The sequence below is a fragment of the Oncorhynchus mykiss genome, chromosome 16 (assembly GCF_013265735.2).
Source record: "Oncorhynchus mykiss isolate Arlee chromosome 16, USDA_OmykA_1.1, whole genome shotgun sequence".
Taxonomy (NCBI): Eukaryota; Metazoa; Chordata; class Actinopteri; order Salmoniformes; family Salmonidae; genus Oncorhynchus; species Oncorhynchus mykiss.
Window position 1 is genome coordinate 7,741,882 of NC_048580.1, and position 27,812 is coordinate 7,769,693.

Below are 27,812 nucleotides of genomic sequence, written 5' to 3' on the forward strand. Positions count from 1 at the left end.
AAAACTCAAAATGCCAACAAAAACAATCAGTGGATAAATGAGGATTTATTACATTCAAAAGGGTCATGATCTGTCGGGTACGCGCAGCATAACCGCTCTCTCCTCTCCTCCGCGTGCACGCGCATCGTATTCATCTCCGTTTTCCAAAAAAATCCGTTGGAATTAAACAATCAAATGCGGAGTGCAGCGCACATTTTCCTGGATGACTGACGCTAGAGAGAGAGAGAGAGAGAGAGAGAGAGAGACCCCATGACGCGCAGTCTCTGGAGACCCATGGAGGGAGACAGCGGGTAATCCCAGGGAGAAGGATCACTCCAGCCATGCGCCGCGGATATTAAAAGCCTTAGACTATACTACATGCCGGTGGGATCGACTAAGTGGGTGGATATTTGGACATAACACAGGAATTGATCCCTTGACGCGCAGAATGAACCGCGAAAGGGACAGATGGGACGCGGGCAAACCGGCGACTTTGTTGGCAATTTTGTGGAATCCACGTAGCGTCACTATGGAGCCTTTATTTTCTCTGAGCTGCTCAGAAAGCCTTCGTGTCTTCACAGAGGTGAAGGAAGTTAAGTGAGCTGAGCTTGTAGTAGAATGGTCCTCCTCGGATGGGACTCTGAGGGAAGGCGATGGCAGCTTTTCACCACAGCAACCCAACGGACAGGGACATCAGGAGGGTTCTCCAAAAACTTCTAATCATGCTCTCTCTGGGAATAATCTGTGTCTCTCTTTTCTACTTCCTCGCAGGATGCTGCGAGTCGGACATAAAGGAAAACTCCATCTCTCAAAGACCCGCCAGTGAGTTTCTTTTATCAGGATGGTATCATGACAGAAACGGGACGTTGTATAAGGACGTTGTACTGGTACAGAATGAAGATGGATACCCAGTAGCCGGGGAGAGGAGCACAATAACTCCGGTTTTGGAGACGAATAACTCGGTTAAAGATTTGATGGCGACACGGCGGTTACCCCAAGCCCTCATTATAGGGGTAAAGAAGGGTGGCACGAGGGCTCTTTTGGAGTTTCTCAGGCTGCACCCGGACATCCGCGCGCTGGGCTCTGAACCGCACTTCTTTGACCGGCATTACGCACGAGGTTTGGACTGGTACAGGTACATATCATGGTTGTCACTAGTTACCACAGCCACAAAGTCATGAACCCCGCCCATTTATATAATTCAGTTTCTTAAAATTAGATTTTTTTAAAATCCTAACCTTAACCTTAAATTAAGACCAAAACGAAAATTTAAGTTTTCATCAATTCTTAAGATATTGCTAATGTTGACTTTGTGGCTGGGCTATCTAGTGGGAACCACATTTCGTATGGACGTGTCTGTTTTTTATAGAATGGGAGTCGATGTCCAATGAATTTTGGTTGAGTGCATTTCAGTATATTTAACTCCATAGACATGTTTTCGCCTCAGCGCACCTGCACTTGTAAATCAGAAGGTTATTGTTTATTGCTGTATAATCTATGCATGGTAGAATTGGTCGGTCTTTCATTTTTACACAACGATTTGCATATACAGTGCCTTCAGAAAGTATTCACGCCTCTTACATTTATTATTACATTTAGATGTTTTGTCGATGGCCTAAACATAATACCTCATAATGTCAAAGTGGAATTATGTTTATTATGTTTTTTGAGTCAATAAGTGTTCAACCCCTTTGTTATGGCAAGCCTAAATCAGTTCAGGAGTAAAAATGTGCTTAAGTCACATAATAAGTTGCATCACTTCCTGTTTAAAGCGGAATGAGGGAGAGCTCGGTTTGTTGTTTTGGAAAGTTTTGAAAGTCTATTGTCTGTTGGCGTCAGTTGCTGGACCCACTACTATCTGTCAAGTGATTCTGCCGACCAAGGCCAGGTCTGAGGAGCTGTTTGGCGTGGCAGCTAGCCTAGCTGCTAACTAGCTGCTTATTGTGGCTGGAACTGCAGATTGTCCAGGGCTTGTGGCTGTCTAGATCCCTGCTGTTTGTTATTGTTGTTTTCAATCGTCCCTGTGACCTACCCTGTCTGGAACTATGAGGAGTAACAGCATAACCTATGTTGCTACCATGACAAAGACCAAAGCTGGCGGGAGTACCGTTGAGGACAGTGAAGGTGAACAATCTTTTAAATGAACAACAATAGTTCCACAAGCAGTTGTTACAACAACAAGAAAATAGCTTCAAGTGTTTTGTCCAAATACTGGTGGAGTCAATTGATAAAAGAATGGACGACCTGACCAGAGAGGTCCAGGACCTGAAGAACAGTTTGCAGTTCTCCAAGGGTCAGCTCGATGAGTTTAAACAGGAGAACGGCAACATGACAGCAGTCTGTAAATCATTGAGAGAGGACATCCGTTCTGTGTGTGACTCTATGATAACAATGACAGAGAAATCAGATTATCTTGAGGAACAATCAAGACGTGACAACATTGTTGTGGACGGAATTGCAGAATTTCCACATGAGACCTGGATGGAGTCTGAGAACAAAGTGAGGGACATTATCTTGGAGAAACTGAAAATGGACCAAAGGAAAAATTGAGGTGGAGCACACCCACAGGACTGAAAAACCCACCACCAGCACAGGTGACAGGCCCAGGCCAATAGTGGTCAAGTTCCTGACGTTCAAGGACAAGGTAGCTGCTCTGGAAAGAGCCAAGAACTTGAGAGGAACGTATATCTTACTCAAAGAGGACTATCCTAAGTGTGAGGATCGACGCTGGAGACAGGAAACAGGTACATGGAGAACATTTAATAGACAACGGACATGAAACAGGACAGGACCAGCGTCTGGACAGGGGACAAAATAACGACATCAATGTTGACACAGGGATTTTATTTTTTTTATTTTTTATTTTACCTTTATTTAACCAGGCAAGTCAGTTAAGAACAAATTCTTATTTTCAATGACGGCCTGGGAACAGTGGGTTAACTGCCTGTTCAGGGGCAGAACGACAGATTTGTACCTTGTCAGCTCGGGGGTTTGAACTCACAACCTTCCGGTTACTTCCGGTTACTAGTCCAACGCTCTAACCAACGCTCTAACCACTAGGCTACCACTAGGCTACCCTGCCGCAACAGAGGAAACAGACAGATAAGGCAATCAAATAATGATGGAGTTCAGGAGGATCCAATGAGGTGCAGGTCCGCGTATTGAAGGGTGTGTGTAATGATAGGCAGTCTGGCGTCCTCAAGCGCCAGTGAGGGAGAGCGGGAGCAGGCGTGACACTAAAGCTGCCAGAAGGCTCGACCCACCCTCCCTCCCAAAAGCCTAGAAGGATGAGGGAGCCAAGCCAATGGGTTCTTAGCTTCAACCCCTGAGCACACACACACGTACATACACCAACTGATTAATGGACTGCTGAATGGATATTTTTTTCTCTTGCTTTGTTTTCTCTTTTCCATATTATTTCTATCTCTGAGGCTTCCCAGGAAAGGATTGAAAATAGCCAATATTAATATATGTAGCCTTAGAAATAAGGTTTTTGAAATCAATAACTTGCTAACATCAGATAATATTAATAAAGTAGCAATTTCTGAGACTTACTAAGATAATTCATTTGATAATACAGCAGTAGCAATACAAGGATATAACATCTATAGAAGAGACAGGAATGTTTATGGGGGAGGTGTTGCTGTATATATTCAGAGACATATCCCTGTAATGCTTAGAGAATATCTTACATCAATTGTTATTGAAGTGTTGTGGTTGCAGGTTCACCTGGCACATCTTAAGCCTTTTCTTTTGGGGTGTCAAGCCTCTAATGTCAAACATGTAAAGTGTGGTGTACCGCAGGGCAGCTCTCTAGGCCCTCTACTATTTTCTATTTTTACCATTGACCTGCCACTGACATTAAACAAAGCATGTGTATGCATGTATGCTGATGATTCAATCATATACGCATCAGCAACCACAGCTAATGAAGTCTCTGAAACCCTTAACAAAGAGTTGCAGTTTGTTTTGGAATCTTTGGCTTGTAATAAACTGGTCCTGAACATCTTTAAAACTAAGAGCATTGCATTTAGTACAAATCATTCCCTAAGTTCTAGACCTCAAGCCTCCCGAGTGGCTCAGCAGTCTAAGGCGGTGTCAATACAGGTCCGGGTTCGATCCCGGGCTGTGCTGTCGCCGGGCCGCGACCGGGAGACCCATGAGGCCCACAGTTGGCCCAGCATCGTCCGGGTTAGGGGAGGGTTTGGCCGGCCGGGATGTCCTTGGCTCTAGTTTTATCTTGTCTTCATTATTGTCCAGTCATTTGGTCAAGCGCTGCAAAGAAAGGCCTAGGTAAGCTGCAGCTGGCCCAGAACAGAGCGGCACGTGTTGCTCTTCATTGTAATCAGAGGGCTAATATTAATACTATGTATGCCAGTCTCTTTTGGCTAAGAGTTAAGGAAAGACTGACTGCGTCACTTCTTGTTTTTAGAATAAATGAATGTGTTGGAAATTCCAAATGGTTTGCATAGTCAACTTACACACAGCACTGATACACACACTTACCCCACCAGATATGCCACCATGGGTATATTCTCAGTCTCCAGGTCCAGAACAAATTCAAGAAAACATACAGTGTTATACAGAGCCATGAGTGCATGGACCTCCCTTCCATGTTATATATCGGAAGTGAACAGCAAATCTGGTTTCAATAAACAAATAAAGCAACCCCTCTCCCCCATGTGATTGCCTTGTTGCGTGTATATACTGACATATATGTGTAACTGATAGATGCGCACACACTACATGTAAATTGTGAAGTCTTTTGTCTGTAATGTCTTTTTGGTTAAGACTGTAATGTCTTTTTGGTTATGTGTCGGACTAGCTGTCACTATTGGAGTTGGCTAATGGGGATCCTAATAAATCAAATCAAATGCATGGACTCACTCTGTGAGATTTCTGAATGAGTACCTCATCTCTGTACCCCAGACATACAGATAAATTGTAAGGTCCTTCAGTCGAGCAGTGAATTTTAAACACAGATTCAACCACAAAGACCAGGGAGGTTTTCCAATGCCTTGCAAGAAAGGACACATATTGGTTGATAGGTAGAAATAAAAAAGCAGACATTGAATATCCCTTTGAGCACGGTAAAGTTTTTAATTACACTTTGGATGGTGTATCAATACACCCAGTCATTACATAGATAAAGGCGTCCTTCCTAACTCAGTTGTCGGAGAGGAAGGAAACCGCTCAGGGATTTCAACATGAGACCAATGGTGCCATTAAAACAGTTACAGAGTTGAATGACTGTGATAGGAGAAAACTTGAGGATGGATCAACAACATTGCAACAAGGCAGTAATGTAATACTGCAAAAAATGTGGCAAAGTAATTCATTTTTGTCCTGTGTTTTGTTTGGGGCAAATCCAACACAACACATTACTGTATACAAATCTTCATGTTTTCAAGCATAGTGGTGCCAGCATCATCTTATGGGGTATGCTGAAAACGGTTGCCTTAGCAGTGATCAACAACCAGTTTGACAGAGCTTTAAGAATTTACCACTCTGCAGCCACTGTGCAACCTGCAACATGGAAAGATCTCGAGAATAATGTTTGTTGTTGTTGGCGTATTCAAACATACCCATTGCAAGCTGGTCTAGGTGACAGGCAGAGGGAGACACTGCCAGCTGGCCATGCTAATCGGAATGTGTGTATGTGGGTGTGTGTGTGTGTGTCTATGTTTGTGTGTATGTCTATTCTTGTGTGTGTGTGTGTGTGTTTATTTGCAGGGAGGGTCAGGATGAGTTATCACAGAGCAATCATCTCTCCAGCTGAGGCCAGATGTTACCATAGTCAGCTCCTACTGATCCTAGAGTCACACACACACACACACACACACACACACACCGTTTACATTCCCCAACACAGGGTTATAGTGTGTGCATGTAACATAAACTCTAACTACATAACAGATTAAACATTGGCTTAAAATCTCATCATCTAGGTTAGAGAGGTCGCGTGGAACTGAACGGTTGGTTCAGGATGCAGTGATGCACATTGGTGTAAAGTACTTAAGTAAAAGTACTACTTAAGTAGTTTACGGGGATATCTGTACTTTACTATTTCTATTTTTGACAACTTTTAGTTTGACTCCTCTACATTCCTATAGAAAATAGTGTACTTTTTACTGCATACGTTTTCCCTGACACCCAAAAGTATTCGTTACATTTTGAATGCTCAGGCAGAATTATGGTCCAATTCACACACCTATCAATGCATTGTCATCCCTACTGTCTCTGATTTGGCAGACTCATTAAATACATGGTAGCAGGGGCGGCAGGGTAGCCTAGTGGTTAGAGAGGTGTACTGACTGGTTGTGGACTTTGCCCCTGAACAGGCAGTTAACCCACTGTTCCTAGGCCATCATTGAAAATAAGAATTTGTTCTTAACTGACTTGCCTAGTTAAATAAAGGTCAACAATTTTTTTTATTGAGTTCTTATATTATGTCTGGGTGTTGGAGTGTGCCCGTCTGTCCATTACATTTTTTTAAACATTTTTTTTATTTTTTACAATCGCTAGGACCCATTTCTCAATACTTAGGTCATTTTCTCAAAACTCTTCACACAGTTCTCCTAATCCAACTTTCAGCCTGGCACAACAGTCCATTTCACATCCAAAATGCACTAAAACTACCAAAACACTTCATACAGGTCTCAAATCAACTCATTCTTCCAGAACACTGGCAAAGGTTGTCACCCAACAAGCACACTTTGTCACTCATAAAACAATGACCTAAAAAAAACACTAACAGGTAGCATTACACCATGTTTAATTTTGTAACATTTCTTTACAAAACAAGAATGACACCTCTCTACTGTTTAGAATTCACTGCAGTTTATCTTACAGGAACGAATCAGACATGATGCAACATGCTTCAATAGGTTTTATGTCATGGCATTGAGTGATTCCAAAATACAATAATTTGTATATAAACCATCTACCGATACAGATACAGTAGCAATGCTAGTCAACCCTGTCTTATGCATTTGGCCACAGGTTCTCATCCACGTCACATCTTATGTCATCTTGGGCAATACACCTAGGAAATAATCTTTTGGCATGCCTGGTCCATCCCTGGCAATCTTCCATCAGAGGATATTGCTCCACACATTGTGATTTCGGCACCCCTCTGGCCCGGGACATCCACTGTGGCTCTTTTCCCCAATCACATTCCTTCCCCCCCGTCGTGTTCTGGCCAAGTTGAAACCAGCCTCATCCACAAAGATGAATATGTGGGGTGATTGCCTGGCTTCAATCTCCATGACTCTCTAAAATAAATCCACAAGGCAACATAAGAGTTAGGCTTTTACGGTAGCATTATACCTAAAAACATGCCGTTGTGTGCCTCTGCCCTGTTTGATTTTGTTCAAAACCAGTTCTGTATTTTATAGTCATCTTACCTGGACATATTGGTTCCTGAGTTGCTTGATTCGTTCAGAGTTCCTCTCAAAGGGGACACTGCTTCATCCTGACTTGATGTTGTTTCAGGACTCTAGAAATAGTTGTTATGCTTACATTGTGAATATTTACAAATGTAATGTTGTCTACCGACACTCTGTCCCGAATCTCTGTGAGTTTTATGCCATTGTTTCTGATGACCATATTAATGTTTCCAGTTTCCTGCACAGCAGTGAAAATCTTACCTCTCCCGTCTGTGGGAGGTAACCGTTGGGTCCCAAGCAGAAATACAAAAACAATTACACACAAGTGGGTTTGGAGGATTTGCTCAATTTACTTCTGTCAGATGCCCTTGCAGAAGGCACATCTTACCTGTTGTTTGCCAGAAATGTCTCACAATAGATGCCACTGTTGAGCATTGCAGATTTGGCTGCACTCTCAGACCAGCCTCTCTCATTGATAGACCATGAATTATTACATGATCACTTATAGTAGCCCTAATGTCATCTGAGACGACAGCTCTTGATCTTCCTCTCAGTCTTCTTCCACCACGCATACGTACTCCTCTTCCTCTCCCAGCCACTCTTCTTCCTTCCAGTACAGCATTATTCCTAAGATGTCCCCTTTTGTAGAGATGGTAATGGAATTGAAAGACTAACACCTGGGTAGGTGTTCAGCTGCAATGGGAATCAGTTGTGCTTGGTCTAATTGTTTTGATAATATTTCATTTTTTAGATTTAGAATATATTTCAAAACGGTATTACTGTAGAAATGTAGCAAATTGCTGTCTTATTCAATTTTGTGTTACGTTTAACAGTTTTGAAAAGAGTATGTAAACACGTGCAAATTGGCCAGTAGGTACATAGAGTTTTGTGTCTGAGTGAGAAAAGAATTCATGAAATTTGAAAGATGTAGTCATTGAATGCGTTTTGAGCCAAAGCAATGAAACACGATCCACTGTTTAGCCCACATAGACTGCTGTTATGCTCACTGTGTGAAGGGTTTTGAAAAAGTGACCTAAGTATTGAGAAATGGATCCTAGCGATTGTAAAAAAAAACAACCTGTGTGCCGTCTGGTTTGCATTAATATAAGGAATGTGGTGTAGAGCATTTACTTCTGTTTTTACTGAAGTACGACAAATTAGTACTTTTTCCACCACTGTACTAGTATATTTAAAACCCCGATACTTTTAGACTTTTACTCAAGTAGTATTTTACTGGGTGACTTTCACTTTTACTTGAGTCATTTTCTATTAAGGAATCTTTACTTTTACTAAAGTATAACAATGTTTGTACTTATCTACCACTGGTGATGCAGTATTGGTATTCTGTAACCTCTGACAGTGTGATTTAATGGCTACAGGGTCAGTAGGTGAGATTGATTGAAAGTTAGAGGTGTGTTTTCTGTGTTTTACCAACATGATATTGGTCACAAACACGTATGGATGCACACACACCTCTTTTTCTCTCTTCCTCACTCACACGCACGCACGCACGCACGCGCGCACACACACACACACACACACACACACAGACACACACACACACACACACACACACACACACACACACACACACGTATCACGTCTCCATTGTGTGTGTGTGTATCAGTGACGTCCCAGAGTGACAACAGATTGTCCCATCCCCAGGACCAGATGGGGCTCTGAGAGTGTCAGGCCACTTGACATCGCTGCCAGGCCTGGCAGGTTGACCCCTGACACCAGGTCAGTTTACGCTCACAGATAATGATGAGCTCCCAATTACACCACATAATTAACCATATATCATTATATCATCATATCTATCATTGGCTACAGTGGGCTCTATGGTACTGCGGTAGTGCAAAAAGACATTGCAAGTACAGTTGATAAGAGCAGAGTCAGGTGCACAAAACATATATATATATTTATCTCTTAAATAGGCATTTACTGGATAGAAAGAAAAATATTATTTTTAATCTGCTTATTTTTATTTCTCCCCCGAATTGGTAGTTACAGTCTTGTCCCATCGTTGCAACTGTGTTCTCCGAAACAGGACCCGCCAAGCTTCTTGTCACACTACTCGCTTAACCTGGAAGCCAGCCGCACCAATGTGTCAGAGGAAACACCGTACAGATGGCGACCTGAAGACAGCATGCACGCACCCGGCCGCCACAAGGAGTTGCTAGTGCACGATGGGACAAGGACATCCCGGCCGGCCAAACTCTCCCCTAACCCGGACGACGCTGGGCCAATTGTGCACCGCCTCATGTGTCTCCCCGTCTTGGCCAGCTGCGACACAGCCCTTGATCGAACCCGGATCTGTAGTGATGCCTCTAGCACTGCGATGCAGTGCCTTAGATCTCTGGGCCAATCAGGAGGCCCTATCTAATTTAAGGACAATTCAAATCTCTAGCCTGAGAGGAACCACCCTCAACCAGGCAGGGAAGAGCTAGTCTCTAGCCTGAGAGGAACCACCCTCAACCAGGCAGGGAAGAGCTAGTCTCTGGAAGAGGACTGGGCTGAGGTTTTATCTTGACTGTCACTGTCTCAGATTACTAGTTTTACTGACCTTGGCTTACTGTGAGGCCTTTCTCAATAGCAAGGCTATGGTCACGGAGTCTGTACATAGATAAAGCTTTCCTTAAGTTTTGGTCAGTCACAGTGGTCAGGTATTCTGCCACTGTGTACTCTCTGTTTAGAACCAAATAGCATTCTAGTTTGCTCTGTTTTTTTGTTAATTCTTTCCAATGTGTCAAGTAATTATCATTTTGTTTTCTCATGATTTGGTTGGGTCCAATTGTGTTGCTGTCCTCAGGCTCTGTGGGGTCAGTTAGTGTTTGCGATCAGAGCCCCAGGACCAGCTTGCTTAGGGGACTCTTCTCCAGGTTCATCTCTCTGTAAGTGATGGCTTTGTTATGGAAGGTTTGGGAATCACTTCCTTTAGGTGGTTGTAGATTTGAAGCTCTCTTTTCTGGACTTTTATAATTAGCGGGTATCGGCCTAATTCTGCTCTGCATGCATTATTTGGTGTTCTACGTTGTACACCCAGGATATTTTTGCAGAATTCTGCATGCAGAGTCTCAATTTGGTTTTTGTTCTATTTTGTGAATTCTTGGCAATTGGGTTCTATAACTGATTCCAATTTTTTTTTGCCAGATCCTAATTGGTATGTCGAATTTGATGTTCCTTTTGACGGCATAGAATGCCCTTCTTGCCATGTCTCTCACGTCGTTCACAGCTTTGTGGAAGTTCCCTGTGGCTGTTTAGGCTGAAGTATGTATCGTTTTTTGTTTGCTCTGTAGAGGATGATGATTAAATCAAATCAAATGACATATGTCATACCTTTCCTTGAAATGCTTATTTACATTATTACTCAACAATGCAGTTTGAGAAATAGTTAAGAAAATATTGACTAAATAAACTAAAGTGAAAAAAAAGAATCTCAAGTGAACACAAGAAAATTGCATAACAATTATATTTTCAGTCTCCTGAGGGAGAAAAGGTGTTGTCATGGCCTCTTCACAACTGTCTTGGTGTGTTTGGACCATGATAGTTAATTGGTGATGTGGACAACAAGGAACTTGAAACTCTCGGCCCCCTCCACTTCAACCCCATCAATGTTAATGGGGAATGTTAATGGGGGCCTGTTCGGCACTCCTTTTCCTGTAGTCCACGATTAGCTCCTTTGTCTTGCTCACATTGAGAGAGAGGTTGTTGTCCTGGCACTGCACAGCCAGGTCTCTGACCTCCTCCCTATAGGCTGTCTCATCGTTGTCGGTGATCAGGCCTACCACTGTTGTGTCGTCAGCAAACCTAATGATGGTGTTGGAATTGTGCCTGGCCGTGCAGTCGTGAGGAAACAGGGAGTACAGGAGGGGACTGAGCACGCACACCTGAGGGACCACCGTGTTGAGGATCAGCGTGGCAGATCCACCACCAGATCCACCTGGGGGGCGGCCCGTCAGGAGGTCCAGGAACCAGTTGCAGAGGGAGGTGTTTAGTCCCAGGTTCCTTAGCTTAGTGATGAGCTTCGTGGGCACTATGGTGTTGAACACTGAGCTGAAGTCAATGAACAACATTCTCACATAGGTGTTCCTTTTGTCCGGGTGAGAAAGGGCAGTGTGTAGTGCGATTGAGATCGCATCATCTGTGGATCTTTCGGGGCAGTATTCGAATTGGAGTGGGTCTAGGGTTTCCGGCATCTGGTTGGGAAATGTACATACAGTCACTGTTGGGACGTCGTCGTCGATGCACTTATTGATGAAGCCAGTGACTGAGGTGGTATACTCCTCAATGCCATTGGATGAATCCCGGAACCTATTCAACTCTGTGCTAGCTAAACAGTCCTATAGCGTAGCATCCGTGTCATCTGACCACTACCGTATTGATCGAGTCACTGGTACTTCTTGCTTTAGTTTTGTCTTGTAAGTAGGAATCAGGAGTATAGAATTATGGTCAGATTTGCCAAATGGGGGGTGAGGGAGAGCTTTGTATGCTTCTCTGTGTGTGGAGTAAAGGTGGTCTAGAGTTATTTTTCCTCTGGTTGCACATGTGATATGCTGGTGCAAATTAAGTAAAACAGATGTAAGTTTGCCTGCATTAAAGTCACCCGGGCCACTAGGAGCGCTGCTTCTGGATGGGCATTTTCTTGTTTGCTTATGGCCTTATACAGCTCATTGAGCGCAGTCTTAGTGCCACCATCGGTTTGTAGTGGTAAATAGACAGCTATGAAAAATATAGGTGTGAAATCTCTTGGTAGATAGTGTGGTCTACAGCTTATCATGAGGTAACTACCTCAGGTGAGCAATACCTCGAGACTTCTTTAATATTAGACATCTTTGTTCAGTTCGAGGTGAGTAGGTTCGAGGTGAGTAATCGCTGTTCTGATGTCCAGAAGCTCGTTTCGGTTATAAGAGACTGTAGCAGCAACATCATGTACAAAATTAGTCACAAACAATGCGAAAAACTAACAAAATAGCACAGTTGGTTAGGAGCCCGTAAAACGGGCAGCCATGCGTTACTTTAATAAGAAATAAAGAATATTGAGGATAGGTTGGTGTGACTGTGCAGATGAAAAGCAGAGATTAGAGGTTAAAGGGTAAACTTAGTGTTACCACAACCACACATATCTCCACTGACCTTTTGACCTTTCCCTCACCCCAGGGGAATATCATGGGAGGTCTACTCTATACCCCCAGGGCTGGAGACTGACTGGTTGTTCAGTGCTGCCTGTCTGTGTGGAGACTGGCTGGTTGTTCAGTGCTGCCTGTTTGTTTGGAGACTGGCTGGTTGTTCAGTGCTGCCTGTCTGTGTGGAGACTGGCTGGTTGTTCAGTGCTGCCTGTCTGTGTGGAGACTGGCTGGTTGTTCAGTGCTGCCTGTCTGTGTGGAGACTGGCTGGTTGTTCAGTGCTGCCTGTCTGTTTGGAGACTGGCTGGTTGTTCAGTGCTGCCTGTCTGTGTTCCTGTGAGGTCATAGGGTAACATTCTGTCCTGCTGCAGTGACATGTATTGATGCTAAATGACCACAATGTAAATACAGTAAATATACAGTGCATTCTGAAAGTATTCAGACCCTTTGACCTTTTCCACATTTTGTTACGTTACAGCCTTATTGTAAGGGTTTGCGGAACTGGTGGCAGTGAAGTCAGACGCAGGAGAGCACGAATAGGAAATAGCCGGAGCGGTTTCATTTCAAAACCAACGGCAATAAATAAAAGAACCTACATGGGTACAAAACCAGACGCGCACCAGTAACATAGTGCACAAACACTTACAAACAAACAATTCACCAGTAACATAGTACATAAACACTTACAAACAAACAATTCACCAGTAACATAGTACACAAACACTTACAAACAAACAATTCACCAGTAACATAGTACACAAACACTTACAAACAAACAATTCACCAGTGACATAGTGCACAAACACTTACAAACAAACAATTCACCAGTAACATAGTGCACAAACACTTACAAACAAACAATTCACCAGTAACATAGTACACAAACACTTACAAACAAACAATTCACCAGTAACATAGTGCACAAACACTTACAAACAAACAATTCACCAGTAACATAGTGCACAAACACTTACAAACAAACAATTCACCAGTAACATAGTGCACAAACACTTACAAACAAACAATTCACCAGTAACATAGTGCACAAACACTTACAAACAAACAATTCACCAGTAACATAGTGCACAAGCACTTACAAACAAACAATTCACCAGTAACATAGTGCACAAACACTTACAAACAAATAATTCACCAGTAACATAGTGCACAAGCACTTACAAACAAACAATTCACCAGTAACACAACAGTAACACTTACAAACAAACAAATCCACACAAGGACATGGGGGGAACAGAGGGTTAAATACACAAAACTTAATGAGGGAAATGGAAACCAGGTGTGTAGGAAAACAAGACAAAACAAATGGAAAATGAAAAGAGGATCGACGATGGCTAGAAGACCGGTGACGCCGAACAAGGAGAGGAAACAACTTCGGTGGAAGTCCTGACACTTATTCTAAAATATATTCAATTGTTCTTCCCCTCATCAATCTACACACAATAACCCATAATGACAAAGCATTATTTTTTATAAATCTGCAAACAAATCTTTAAACCTGTTTTCGCTTTGTCATTATGGGTTATTGTGTGTAGAGTTTTAAGTTTTAATCCATTTTAGAATAAGGCTGTAACATATCAAAATGTGTAAAAAGTCAAGGGGTCTGAACACTTTCTAAATCCACTGTAATCACTGAACAGAAATGACTGGGCATACATACATGCATCTGTTTGTCACAGATACCTTTTTAAGAAATATAGGAGCATGGATCAGAAAACAAGTCAGTATCTGGTGTGACCACCATTTGCCTCATGCAGCCTCCGCATTGAGTTGATCAGGCTGTTGATTGTGGCCTGTGGAATGTTGTCCCACTCCTCTTCAATGGCTGTGTGAAGTTGCTGGATATTGGCAGGAACTGGAACACGCTGTCATACACGTCAATCCAGAGCATTCCAAACATGCTCAATGGGTGACATGTCTGGTGAGTATGTAGACAGTGGAAGAATTGGGACATTTTCACCTTCCAGAAATTGTGTACAGATCCTTGTGACATGGGGCCGTGCGTTATCCTGCTAAAACATGAGGTGATGGAGGCAGATGAATGGCATGACAATGGGCCTCAGGATCTCATCACGGTATCTTCAAATATCTGTTATAACTTAACCAAGATAGACCACAGCCTGTCGTGTCAAATGGGAACACATTTGTCATAATGGGCAGAACAAGCAAGGAGGTGGGCAGAGCCAAGCATGAGCTGGCGAGATCCTATTGGTGTGTTCTAGCATTAATTTGCATATTTCCGTTAGGGAACGTCTACTCTGTGAGGTGCGCGTGTGTATTAACTCAGTTCGCCTTTGCGAACGGGGTAAAGGGTAAAGTCTTCAAAAATGTAGTACACTCTGTTCGTAACATATTCTAGCTTTGGGAACAGAAAACTGTACTGAGATCAAATGTTTCATCGATGAGAAAATTTGCAGAATGTCGGCCAAAATCTGTCTGGTTCCATCTTCTCCCACTCCCGGCCACTGGGCTTCCTCTCACTACCATATTTGGTAGTGAGTGGAAACACCAAGCGGATGCTTCATGTCTATACATCCGGTGAAATATCTCTCATTGTTCTATCTGTGGTATCTGTGCATTCAAATTGCCATTGATAAAATGCAATTGTGTTCGTTGTCCGTAGCTTATGCCTGCACGTACCATAACCCCACCTCCACCATGGAGCACTCTGTTCACAACATTGATATCAGAAAAATTGCTCGTCCACTTGCCCACACTACAGTTGAAACCGGGATTAATCCGTCAAGAGCACACTTCTCCAGCGTGCCAGTGGCCATCGAAGGTGAGTATTTTCCCACTGAAGTTGGTTACGACACCGAACTACAGTCAGATCAAGACCCTGGGGAGGACGAGCATACAGATGAGCTTCCCTGAGATGGTTTCTGACAGTTTGTGCAGAAATCCTTCAATTGTGCAAACTCACAGTTTCATCAGCTGTCTGGTTGGCTGATCCCGCTTGTGAAGAAGCCAGATGTGGTCCTGGGCTGGCGTGGTTACACGTGGTCTGTGGGTGTGAGGGCGGTTGGACGTACTGCCAAATTCTTTAAAACAACATTGGAGGCAGATTATGTTAGAGAAATGAACATTCAATTCCCTGGCAACAGCTCTGGTGGACATTCCTACAGTCAGCATGCCAATTGCACGCTCCCTCAAAACATGAGGCATCTGTGGCATTGTGTTGTGTGACAAAACTGCACATTTTAGAGTGGCCTTTTATTGCCCCCAGCACAAGGTGCACCTGTGTAATGATCATGCTGCTTAATCAGCTTCTTGATACGCCACACCTGTCAGGTGGATGGATTATCTTGACAAAGGTGAAATGCTCACGAACAGGGATGTAAACAAATTTGTGCACAAAATTCGAGAGAAATAAGCTTTTTTCGTGCATATGGAACATTTCTGGGATCTTTTATTTCAGCTCATGAAACATGGGACCAACACATTACATGTTGCGTTTAAATTATATTTTTTGGTTCAGAGGTACCACTAGACGTACCACTACCACACTCTGAACCAGTCATCAAATATGTTGCTGTATTTTGTCTTTTGACATAGGAATTGTGTTTCTCTTACTGTATATGAATCTGTCTTTACAAATCCTGTGGTCAGTATCACAAGTATAGATGACAGTGTTGCAATCAATTTGTTGTTTACTAATAATTCAACCTGGCAGCCATTCAGAGGTTTAGATAGGTAGTTCTGTTCACATCCGGAGAAGAAGGCATTCACAGAGTCAGATGTTCTCGCGTGGCTGTGGTTCATTTGCAATTCAGATTAACTCGTTAAAAAGCAGCGCATCAATTTATACCAATGGATTCCCTGGGCTTGACGTTGCACATGTGCGCCTGTGTTTTTACACAGGAATATAATTGCTGTGCAAATGGCTGAAGAACGGCTGCCAAAACATGTGACCTTCAGAAGTGGTGTGTTAGGTGAGATCACGTCTGACAGGAAAGGGAATCTAGTGGATTCTTTGAACGCAGGGTTTTGGAATGGGAGAGTGAAACCTGGGCTAAGAGTAGGGGAGTCTGAATTCTGTTATGACATAGAAATAGTGTCATAAAGGGGGAAACATGAGGGTCTCTTGATTACTGTGTGTGTGTGTGTGTTTGTGTGTGTGTGTGTTTGTGCTCCAACACATGTATATATCTATATTAAATCAGGTGTGGCCCATCCAGCCATCCCATCCCAGTACTGTACAGTGTGATCTGATCTCCATAAGGCCTAGACGACCGGGGTGATCTAGCCCTCATTAAGGCTCTCTCTGGGGGGTTGAGGAGGGGAGGCAGGGCGGTCTGGGCCCAGCTATGATGGATGTCTGCTGGAAGTGGACAGGGCAACGCTACAATGGATTGGAGCCTTAATGGTCCCCAGTGCAGCGAAATGGATGAGTGGGCGCTCAGTCCGACACACACATATATATACACACACACAGACGCACACACACACACACACTCATTCACTCACACATACGAATGCACACACTGTGTTGGTATCAATAAGATAACTATTTCAATGTTTTGTCATTGACACATTGGTTTGGTTCTTAATGTACTGTATACAGACTAAACAGATTTGGTAAAATGTCTTTATGTAGTTTTACATCCCACATCTGTTCTCACACACACACACACACACACACACACACACACACACACACACACACACACACACACACACACACACACACACACACACACACACACACACACACACCCAGCATGGGGGTGATGGGACTCCAGAGGCTTCCCCGAACCCCACCTGCTACCCTCGGCCCAGCTGAGACCCAGGCTCATCGTTCCCCCAACTCCCACACACTTTACCCCCCACTCCTCCAGGATCAATACCTATGGCTGCTTGGGCTTGTCCCCGTGGCCTAGGAGTGTGTGGGGGGGGGGGGGGGGGGGGGGGGGGGGGTGGAGCTCAACAGAGAGATGGAGAGAGGGATGATTAAAGATTGCTCTTCAAAGACAAAAACAAGTGAGAGGTTGTAAACATGCTAAATCTCTCTTTTCATCCAGAGCATCTACAAAATGGATGCCACACGATTACTGCAACACAATAGACATGGGGAACCGGGTCTCTATGACAAACAATAGAGAGAATACAGAGGGATACGCTCTGTGATAATGTTAAGGCATCGTAATGCTAAGCTGATGGAGTTCTGTTCCATTCTCACTCAATGGTCCTCTATGAGAGCAGCCTAATGGAAGCAGGGTTGTACCCATCGCTCGCCACTGTAACGGTTCTCAAATATTTACCGTATACTCTACGTCAAGGGTCCTTTAGCACTGATAGTTTTACGTTGATGTTTCATTGGTGATGATAATTGTACAGTAATTTACTTGATTCCGGGCAGCTTTTATTGACGTGTAGAAATGGGTTGTTGACAGTAAGTCTGTGGCCGTGTCTCTTTCCAGCTCACAGATCTGGTGGTGTAGCTGCACAGGAAGTTGCTAGTGACCATGAGGTTATGAGTTCAAATCCCATTTAAGGCTAAGTCCCAATTTTGTTCACAGTACAAAATTATACAAGATCTTACAGTAATTTATATCAGACTACAGCAGCATACAGTCATTTTATAGAGAAGACACCTTCAAGTTGTTGTATATATTTAATGTATTTTTTACAAAAGCTTTAGGCAAAGTGCAGAAATATATTCTTGGCAATAAATATATGCACTAACTTTCCCTTAGACCTGGTGGCTCCAGCATCAGTTTTGGATAGTTTGCACTCAAGAGGTTGTGAGTTCAAATCCCAAGGGATATTGAGTACCAAGTAATCATTATGCTGTCAATTAACACCTTAATTTAGCTGTAAAAATACAGGAATGTTGTAGATGTACCGTAGTTTCACCGCAACTAGACAAAAAGGGTTAGGGGTTAGGGTTAGGGGATAGGAGTTAGGGGTTAGGGGTTAGGGTTAGGAGTTAGGGTTAGGATTAGGGTTTAGGGTTAAGGGTTAGGGTTAGGGGTTAGGGGTTAGGAGTTAGGGTTAGGAGTTAGGGGTTAGGGTTAGGAGTTAGGGTTAGGGGTTAGGGTTAGGGTTAGGGGTTAGGGTTAGGAGTTAGGGACAATAGGATTTTTAATGGTCAAACATGTTTACCACCCAAAAGGTCTTGCTTGACATTTTACAAAAATAGAGTTGTGTGTGTGTCTGTGTGTGTGTGTGTGTGTGTGTGTGTGTGTGTGTGTGTGTGTGTGTGTGTGTGTGTGTGTGTGTGTGTGTGTGTGTGTGGTGTGTATGTGTGCGTGTGATGGGGCCAGGTTGGGGGAATGGATCTATTGATAGCAGGTCATATTGCAAGGGAGGCAGAGGGGGGTGGTAGACTTTTCAGAGCTGAAACCTGATTCACAAGCATCCTGTCCTCTGTTTGTTCCCTCTATCCCTTCATCCCTCCATCCCTCCATCTCTCCATCTCTCCATCCCTCCATCCCTCCATCTCTCCATCCTTCCATCTCTCCATCTCTCCATCCCTCCATCCCTTCATCTCTCCATCCCTCCATCCCTTCATCCCTCCATCCCTCCATCTCTCCATCTCTCCATCCCTCCATCTCTCCATCCCTCCATCCCTTCATCTCTCTATCCCTCCATCTCTCCATCCCTCCATCCCTCCATCTCTCCATCCCTCCATATCTCCATCTCTCCATCCCTCCATCCCTCCATCTCTCCATCCCTTCATCCCTCCATCTCTCCATCTCTCCATCCCCCCATCCCTCCATCCCTCCATCCCTTCATCCCTCCATCCCTCCATCCCTTCATCCCTCCATCTCTCCATCCCTCCATCCCTCCATCTCTCATCTCTTCATCATCATCCTGTCCTGTCTCTGTCCCCCAACCATCCCCTCAAAAGGGATCCCATAATGCTTAGCGAAATATGAAGCAGCAGCCTGGGGGGGGGGGGGGGTCAGCGAGGTGTGTGGCAGCTGTACCTGGGTCTCCATGAGGTCTGGTGGGGCCCAGGAGTCATTGCTGCTAAATGAGGTCCATCTGTCGAGGTGATAGAATGTGGTGTGATGTTTATATAGCCCTGTGTGCATTTGTGTGTGTGTGTGATTGTGTGTGTGACTTTACAGTCTGGCCTTAAATGGCCATGTACTCCTATAATCTTCACCCGGCACAGCCTGAAGAGGACTGGCCACCCATCAGAGCCTGGTTCCTCTCTAAGTTTCTTCCTAGATTCCTGCCTTTCTAAGGAGTTTGTGTGTGAGTGTGTGTGTGTGTGTGTGTGTGTGTGTGTTGTGTGCGTTCATTTCAGTATCCCCCTATGTCTGCTGTAGCCTGTACAGTGCCTTCAGAAAGTAACCCTTGACCCCATACCCCTTGACCCCATACCCCTAGACTTCAAAATGGATAAAAATATATATTTTTTCTCTCACCCATCTACAAACAATACCACATAATGACAAAGGGAAAACATGCTTTTTTTTAGAAATATTTGCACATTTATTGAAAATTAAATACAGAAATGTCTCATTTACATACAATAAATATTCACACCCCTGAGTCAATACATGTTAGAATCACTTTTGGCAGTGATATCAGCTGTGAGTCTTTCTGGGTAGTGTCACGTTCTGACCTTGATTTCCTTTGTTTTGTCTTTATTTAGTATGGTCAGGGCGTGAGTTAGGGTGGGCAGTCTATGTGTGTTTTTCTATGTTGGGGTTTTGAGTTCAGCCTAGTATGGTTCTCAATCAGAGGCAGGTGTCGTTAGTTGTCTCTGATTGAGAATCATACTTAGGTAGCCTGGGTTTCACTTTTGAGTTGTGGGTGTTTGTTTCCCTGTGAGTGTTTGTCGCCACACGGTACTGTTTCGGTTTCGTTCATGTTCACATTTATTGTTTTGTATTTCATAGTGTTCAGTTTATGTCTGAAAATAAACGTTATGGACACTTACCACACTGCGCATTGGTCTTCCGATCCTTCTCGCTACTCCTACTCAGAAGAGGAGGAAGAATGCCAGGAGCCGCCATGAGCTTTGCACACCTGGATTGTACAATATTTGCACATTATTCTCTACAAAAGTCTTCAAGCTCTGTCAAGTTATTTGTTGATCATTGCCAGACAGCCATTTTCAAGTCTTGCCATAGATCTTCAAGCAGATTTAAGTTAAAACTGTAACTAGGCCACTCAAGAACATTCACTGTCTTCTTGGTAAGAAACTCCAGTGTATATTTGGCCTTGGGTTTTAGGTTACTGTCCTGCTGAAAGGAGAATTTGTCTGCCAGTGTCTGGTGGAAAGCAGACTGAACCAGGTTTTGCCTTGGTTTAGCTCCATTTCTGTTTCTTTTTATTAAATAAAAAAATCCCTAGTCCTTGCCAATGACAAGCATTCCCATAACATGATGCAGATTAAATCCAAGATGGCGTAGCAGTGCAGACGTTGTTTGTCGTTGTCCAGTGTAAATGTTGTTTAATTTCGTCTTTTTGTTTTTGTATATATTTCAATCTCTTTTTCCATTTTTAAATTAAATATTCCGGCAACCCGCCTCACCCAATGTGATACGGATCTGCTATTTTTTTAGACGTTATAGCTAGAACCTCCATCAGAAGCTAACCAGCTAATTAGTTACTAGCTATTTAGTCATTGTTAGCCACTGCTAGAGGCCTTTACCTTTAGCTCAGACACCAGCTGCTTTTAGCCTGGATAATACAGTACATGCCAAACCTTTTCCAACATCAGCTTTAACCTGGTTGTACAGGTTTGGGATTTCAGGCTTCGGAAAATAATGTTTGTGATGGCCACTTTGTAGTGAGTCACGGCAACTTTCATCAGCCTCAGAAAGACAGGCCTCTCAACAACGTGAAAAGGCACCATGTCCTTTGCAATGTAATATGAAAGGGGTACAGTGAGGTCTTGAGTATGTTTAGATGTGGCTGCATAAGCAGCCTGCCTTTTAAATGGTTGCTGGAGTGTCTGTGTCACAACGGTTAGATGAGGAGGGACCAGTAGCATCACTGGGTTTGTCTGCTGCACATCCATCTCTGTAAACAAGGGAATAACATGTATTATTATTATTTGTGTTACATTATAATTATTCACTCACAAACAAACACACACACACACCGTGTTGCATTTTAGTATGTGCAATGACCCCATGCACAATTTACATAAATACAAATGAGTCTTAATAAGACAGTGATATTATTTTCAATGAGCCCAACAATGGACATAAATACAGGAGTCTGGTAGAGGAGTCTGGTAGGGGAGTCTGGTAGGGGAGTCTGGTAGAGGAGTCTGGTAGGGGAGTCTGGTAGGGGAGTCTGGTAGGGGAGTCTGGTAGAGGAGTCTGGTAGAGGAGTCTGGTAGGGGAGTCTGGTAGGGGAGTCTGGTAGAGGAGTCTGGTAGAGGAGTCTGGTAGGGGAGTCTGGTAGGGGAGTCTGGTAGAGGAGTCTGGTAGAGGAGTCTGGTAGGGGAGTCTGGTAGGGGAGTCTGGTAGAGGAGTCTGGTAGGGGAGTCTGGTAGAGGAGTCTGGTAGAGGAGTCTGGTAGGGGAGTCTGGTAGAGGAGTCTGGTAGAGGAGTCTGGTAGGGGAGTCTGGTAGGGGAGTCTGGTAGAGGAGTCTGGTAGGGGAGTCTGGTAGGGGAGTCTGGTAGGGGAGTCTGGTAGGGGAGTCTGGTAGAGGAGTCTGGTAGGGGAGTCTGGTAGGGGAGTCTGGTAGGGGAGTCTGGGAGTCTATAGTGTTTATCCTGTTGGAACACTTTTACAACCAAGTCGACGTCTGGCGGATTTTAAATGAACAGAATATGTTGGTTGGGTGACTAAACTACATAACGTGTTATCGTGTGTAATGGGTGAATAGAGTCTGCAGACACACAACGCATACAGCAGCAGAACAGCGTGTCGTGTTTATACAGGAGTAGGCAACACTGAAAGCTTCAGTTTACATTATTGACAAGCTATTAGCAAGTTAGACAGGCAAACCATGACATTTCCCCCCCCATTCCGAAGTCCCCACATCAAGCATTGAGCTAAAAGTTAACTTTACCTTGCATTCGCTATAAAATAGTGGTTGGTGGTCACGAAGTCGACTGAAGAGATTTGAAGTGTTGCCTCTTTCACAGCAGATTGTGCACGTTGTTCTGCAGACAGGGTGACCATCTTCGATGAAGTTTCCCTCAGCACTCTTGAAAAATCCCAAAACACGACCACACTTCAGATTTGGTCCTCTTAGACGGCAGAAAAATATCCTGAGCGCTGTCACTGCCTTCCGCCATGTTTTCACACAAAACAAAACCCACGTTGCCAACTTTAGTTGATGTTGGGCAGTATTTTCCGTTAGTTTTTCAAATCGTGGTAATCACACACGGTCTTAATGATAATTAACATTTGAAACGGTAATACTAACCATCTGGAATTTTACCGTGGTTTATCGTGAAACCGGTAACCGTTTCATCCCTAGTTACCTTATCATCTAAAGTCAAGTCAATAATATTAACTAAAGTAACGTCATAATCAACATAGTTACTAGAACTAACTTGTTAGTAAACCCGCTACAATCATGCAGTACAGTGTACAGTCAGAAGGCAGTTTAGCAGTTACAACGGCAGGACCTGGTGGAAATAAATTAATTAAAGCTTACCTTGACTTGGAAGAGTTCCAGTGTTGGATAGCCATAACCAGCTAGCTAACATATCATCCCTCTCTGTTGGATTGCCATAGCCAGCTAGCTAACATATCATCCCTCTCTGTTGGATTGCCATAGCCAGCTAGCTAACATATCATCCCTCTCTGTTGGATAGCCATAGCCAGCTAGCTAACATAGCATCCCTCTCTGTTTGATAGCCATAGCCAGCTAGCTAACATAGCATCCCTCTCTGTTCAAGTCTGGTGTTTGAGTAGGCTAAACTAGCTAGCTCCAATCAGCTAGCAAAGTGAAAGTTCATTTTTAAAAATACAACCAAATAGCTCTCTCTTTCTCTCCTCTCTCTCTCTTGCTTCTCCTTCATTTTTGAAGAAATTAATTTATTAAAAACTGTTCAACTGTTGTCTTTCTTTCTCTTTGTGTCAACTATTCACCACATTTTATGCACTGCGGTGCTAGCAAGCTCTAGATTATGCTTTCATTACTAGATTCATTATCTGATACTTTGATTGGGTGGACAACATGCCAGTTCATGCAGCAAAAGCTCTGATAGGTTGGAGAACATTCCACGTAAGTTGTCATAATTACTGTGTAAGTCTATGGAAGGGGGTGAGAACAAATAGTCTACTTGGTTTTGTATTGAAGTCAATGTACCCAGAGGAGGACAGGAGCTAGCTGTCCTCCAGCTACACCATGGTGCTACCCTACAGAGTGCTGTTGAGGCTACTGTAGACCTTCATTACAAAATAGTGTGTTTTAATCAATTATTTGGTGACATGTGAATATATATATATATATATATATATATATATATATATATATAGTATGTTTAAAAATGTTAACTTTTGAAATGTTTCACTATTTGTATTTTTATGAAATTCACTAAGAAAGATCGTCCTCCCCTTCCTCCTCTGAGGAGCCTCCACTGTGTGGAGTATAGAGATGTGGTAGTCATGAAAAAAATATTATTGCATACAGAGTCCAACTTATTATGTGACTTGCTAAGCACATTTTTACTCATGAACTTATTTAGGCTTGCTATAACAAAGGGGTTATAATTCCATTTACGGGGTATTGTGTGTAGGCCAGTGACACAACATCTCAATTGAATCCATTTTAAATTCAAGCTGTAACACAACAAAATGTGGAAAAAGTCAAGGGGTGTGAATACTCTTGAAGGCACTGTACAACCTATAGCATATATAGATCTAGGAATAATAATTGTTGTTGTTGGCATGGCCAGCACATAGATATTTAGGTGACAGGCATGTTAATGACAGCCTCCATTACTGAAATGTACAGATGGCTTTAATACTCAAAAGTTATACCATTTAAACATACTTTATCTCTCTCTCTTTCTTTTTCCCTTTCTCTCCCTCCCTACATCCCCCAGGAGTATGATGCCCAGGGCCTTGGATGGCCAGGTTGTCATGGAGAAGACACCGCGTTATTTTGTTACCGTGGAGACCCCGGGGCGTGTACACTCCATGTCGCATGACGTGAAGCTGATTGTGGTGGTCCGAGACCCTGTGACCCGGGCCATCTCTGACTACACCCAGATCATCTCCAAGACCCCCCACATCCCCGCCTTCGAGACCCTCGCCTTCAAGAACCGTACCAATGGTCAGAATTATAGTGATACATTTTTATTTGTATAGACCTATGAATAAAGGAATGAACGGATGGATGAATGCATGAATTCATTAATTAATTGATGAATGAATGACACAAAAACATAGTTTTTCCCTAGTCAAATGCAGTACCCACACAAATACTCTATTCTTTAATCCTGTCTTCAGTCCTGTCTTCAGTCGTGTCTCCAGTCCTGTCTTCAGGGTCTTAAACCAGTATCTTGTCTTGGTCTCAGGTGAGATCGACTCTCTGTGGAGCCCTCTATGGATCGGACTGTACGCCCAGCACCTGGAGCGTTGGCTGGCCTGGTTCCCCCGGGCCCAGATCCATCTGGTCAGTGGGGAGGGCCTCATCTCCGACCCAGCCGGAGAACTAGGAAAGGTCCAGGACTTTCTGGGCCTTCAGAGGATTGTGACGGACAAGCACTTCTACTTCAATAAGACTAAAGGTTTCCCCTGCCTGAAGAAACCGGAGGGCAGCAGCAAGCCCCACTGCCTGGGAAAGACTAAAGGCAGGACACACGCCTCCATTGATCCGGAAGTGATCCGGAGACTGAGGGAGTTCTATAGGCCGCACAACCAGCGGTTCTACCAGATGACTGGCCAGAACTTTGGATGGCAATGAGGACTCAGTAGGGATACCGAGGTAAAACATGCATCCAGAGTAACAAAGACACTCAGGCATGGTTCACAGGGACAGGGACAGACATGAATGCCATTTTGGACATGCAGGACAAATCTAATAAGACCAACTACAATCCACAGCATGTGCTCTCGGATTACAGCCTCATTGATGCCCAAAGTGAAACAGTACACTTTCTACTCAAACAGGCATAAATCCTTCTCACAAATCGATGTTCATACTATTATCTACACCTCTTTTCTCTATAATAAAGGAAATAGAAATGAGGACATATGAGCTTGTCTGACCACCATGCTTACCACTGCCAACTTCTAATGTCAGAATCTCCTAAAATACCCACAAGATGGCATTTCAACGTTTCTTTCACACAAAATCCTACATTCTGTAATCAATTTGAAATGGAGATAAATGAATTCATAACGATCAATTTAAAAAAATGTGGTCGAAGACCCCCAGGTTTCTATGGGAAGCCACCATAGGTTGTTGCTAAAGATAATGCATTTGTATCTGTTTTGAATAAATCACAATCCAAAAAAAGATATCAGATTTGGAAATGTTGTTCACTTCTAGAACGTTCTAAACAAACACTTTTCTCCGACCAGGTAACTATTACTCTTTCCAAAGTCATGACAGAACTTGGTTTATTGATAAAGACAGAGTGCAGAACTTGGTTTATTGATAAAGACAGAGTGCAGAACTTGGTTTATTGATAAAGACAGAGTGCAGAACTTGGTTTATTGATAAAAACAGAGTGCAGAACTTGGTTTATTGATAAAGACAGAGTGCAGAACTTGGTTTATTGATAAAGACAGAGTGCAGAACTTGGTTTATTGATAAAGACAGAGTGCAGAACTTGGTTTATTGATAAAGACAGGGTGCAGAACTTGGTTTATTGATAAAGACAGAGTGCAGAACTTGGTTTATTGATAAAGACAGAGTGCAGAACTTGGTTTATTGATAAAGACAGAGTGCAGAACTTGGTTTATTGATAAAGACAGAGTGCAGAACTTGGTTTATTGATAAAGACAGAGTGCAGAACTTGGTTTATTGATAAAGACAGAGTACAGAACTTGGTTTATTGATAAAGACAGAGTACAGAACTTGGTTTATTGATAAAGACAGAGTGCAGAACTTGGTTTATTGATAAAGACAGAGTACAGAACTTGGTTTATTGATAAAGACAGAGTGCAGAACTTGGTTTATTGATAAAGACAGAGTGCAGAACTTGGTTTATTGATAAAGACAGAGTGCAGAACTCGCCTTCCATCGAGTTAGATTCAACCATTACTTCCATGGTCCCATTCGTTTTACTGGCTGACAAGCTACGCAGTAACAAACAATTAGCTGACAAAGCGGCTATCGAATCTGAAACAGTGAAATTACTGTCAGAACCCAAATGAATCAATCAAAGATTCTTCCGCTTTTATAAATAACTGTACACCTCTGATTATAAATCCACACCAAGTTCTTTATAAAAAAAAAGAATGAAGAACACTTCTCTCAACAGAGAAAGACAACTTGCCGGGATCCCAAATCTCTCTCGATGAACTGAAAGGGGAGTTGGATGGCATGAATAAAGGCAGACCACCTGGATGGGTGGTTATTCCTCCTGAGGTCTATTTAACATTTTGGAATCAATTAGGTCCACTATTGCTCTAAATGTTTAATATGTTCACAAGGGTTCATTTGGAAGAGATGTGAACACAGCACTAATTTCACTTTTATTAAAAAAAAAGGTAAGGCTGCCACTCATTGTTCTCATTATCGCCCCCTATCTTCATATAGAGTAATGACATAGCCTCATACTGTTGATACAATGTAATGACATAGCCTCATACTGTTGATACAATGTAATGACATAGCCACGTACAGAGTAATGACATAGCCCCATACTGTTGATACAATGTAATGACATAGCCACGTACAGAGTAATGACATAGCCTCATACTGTTGATACAATGTAATGACATAGCCTCATACTGTTGATACAATGTAATGACATAGCCACGTACAGAGTAATGACATAGCCACATACTGTTGATACAATGTAATGACATAGCCACGTACAGAGTAATGACATAGCCACATACTGTTGATACGGAAGTGGCTCTGTGCTGGGAACTAAATCCAATGTTTACAGACCTCTGGGTAGCGAGGGAGACAATGCAGAAAGACCAGCTCTATGCTAGTTACCTTTCAGTATCTAATAGATGTTCAAGGAAAGTAAGAAAGTGGCATTGTTTGAAAACACCTGGCGTTCTTGTCTTAGATACACGGTGGCCCGCCAGGAGTGAAGGACATTGTTATGGGATGTGTAGTCTGCAGTGTAGGCTGATGTGTAGTCTACAGTGTAATCTGCAGTGTAGGCTGATGTGTAGTCTACAGTGTAGTCTGCAGTGGAGGCTGATGTGTAGTCTGCAGTGTAGTCTGCAGTGTAGGTGA

General features: G+C 43.1%; 1 protein-coding gene across 1 annotated transcript; it reads left to right on the forward strand.

Moving 5' to 3' along the window:
* The first annotated feature begins 280 nt into the window (after nucleotides 1–280).
* On the forward strand, nucleotides 281–25,909 carry LOC110491306 (heparan sulfate glucosamine 3-O-sulfotransferase 6-like). The gene is made up of 3 exons (XM_021564661.2): nucleotides 281–1,114; nucleotides 24,490–24,719; nucleotides 24,964–25,909. The coding sequence occupies exons 1-3, from the start codon at nucleotides 633–635 to the stop codon at nucleotides 25,350–25,352; spliced, it is 1,101 nt and encodes a 366-aa protein (XP_021420336.2). The 5' UTR covers nucleotides 281–632; the 3' UTR covers nucleotides 25,353–25,909.
* Nucleotides 25,910–27,812: the final 1,903 nt, after the last annotated feature.

Excerpts from the sequence above, each read along its gene's own strand:
- LOC110491306 (XM_021564661.2), top strand. The coding sequence starts at position 633 with ATGGCAGCTTTTCACCACAGCAACCCAACGGACAGGGACATCAGGAGG. Across the intron at positions 1,115-24,489 it reads CGAGGTTTGGACTGGTACAG|GAGTATGATGCCCAGGGCCT; the intron begins GTACATATCATG and ends TACATCCCCCAG. Across the intron at positions 24,720-24,963 it reads CTTCAAGAACCGTACCAATG|GTGAGATCGACTCTCTGTGG; the intron begins GTCAGAATTATA and ends TCTTGGTCTCAG.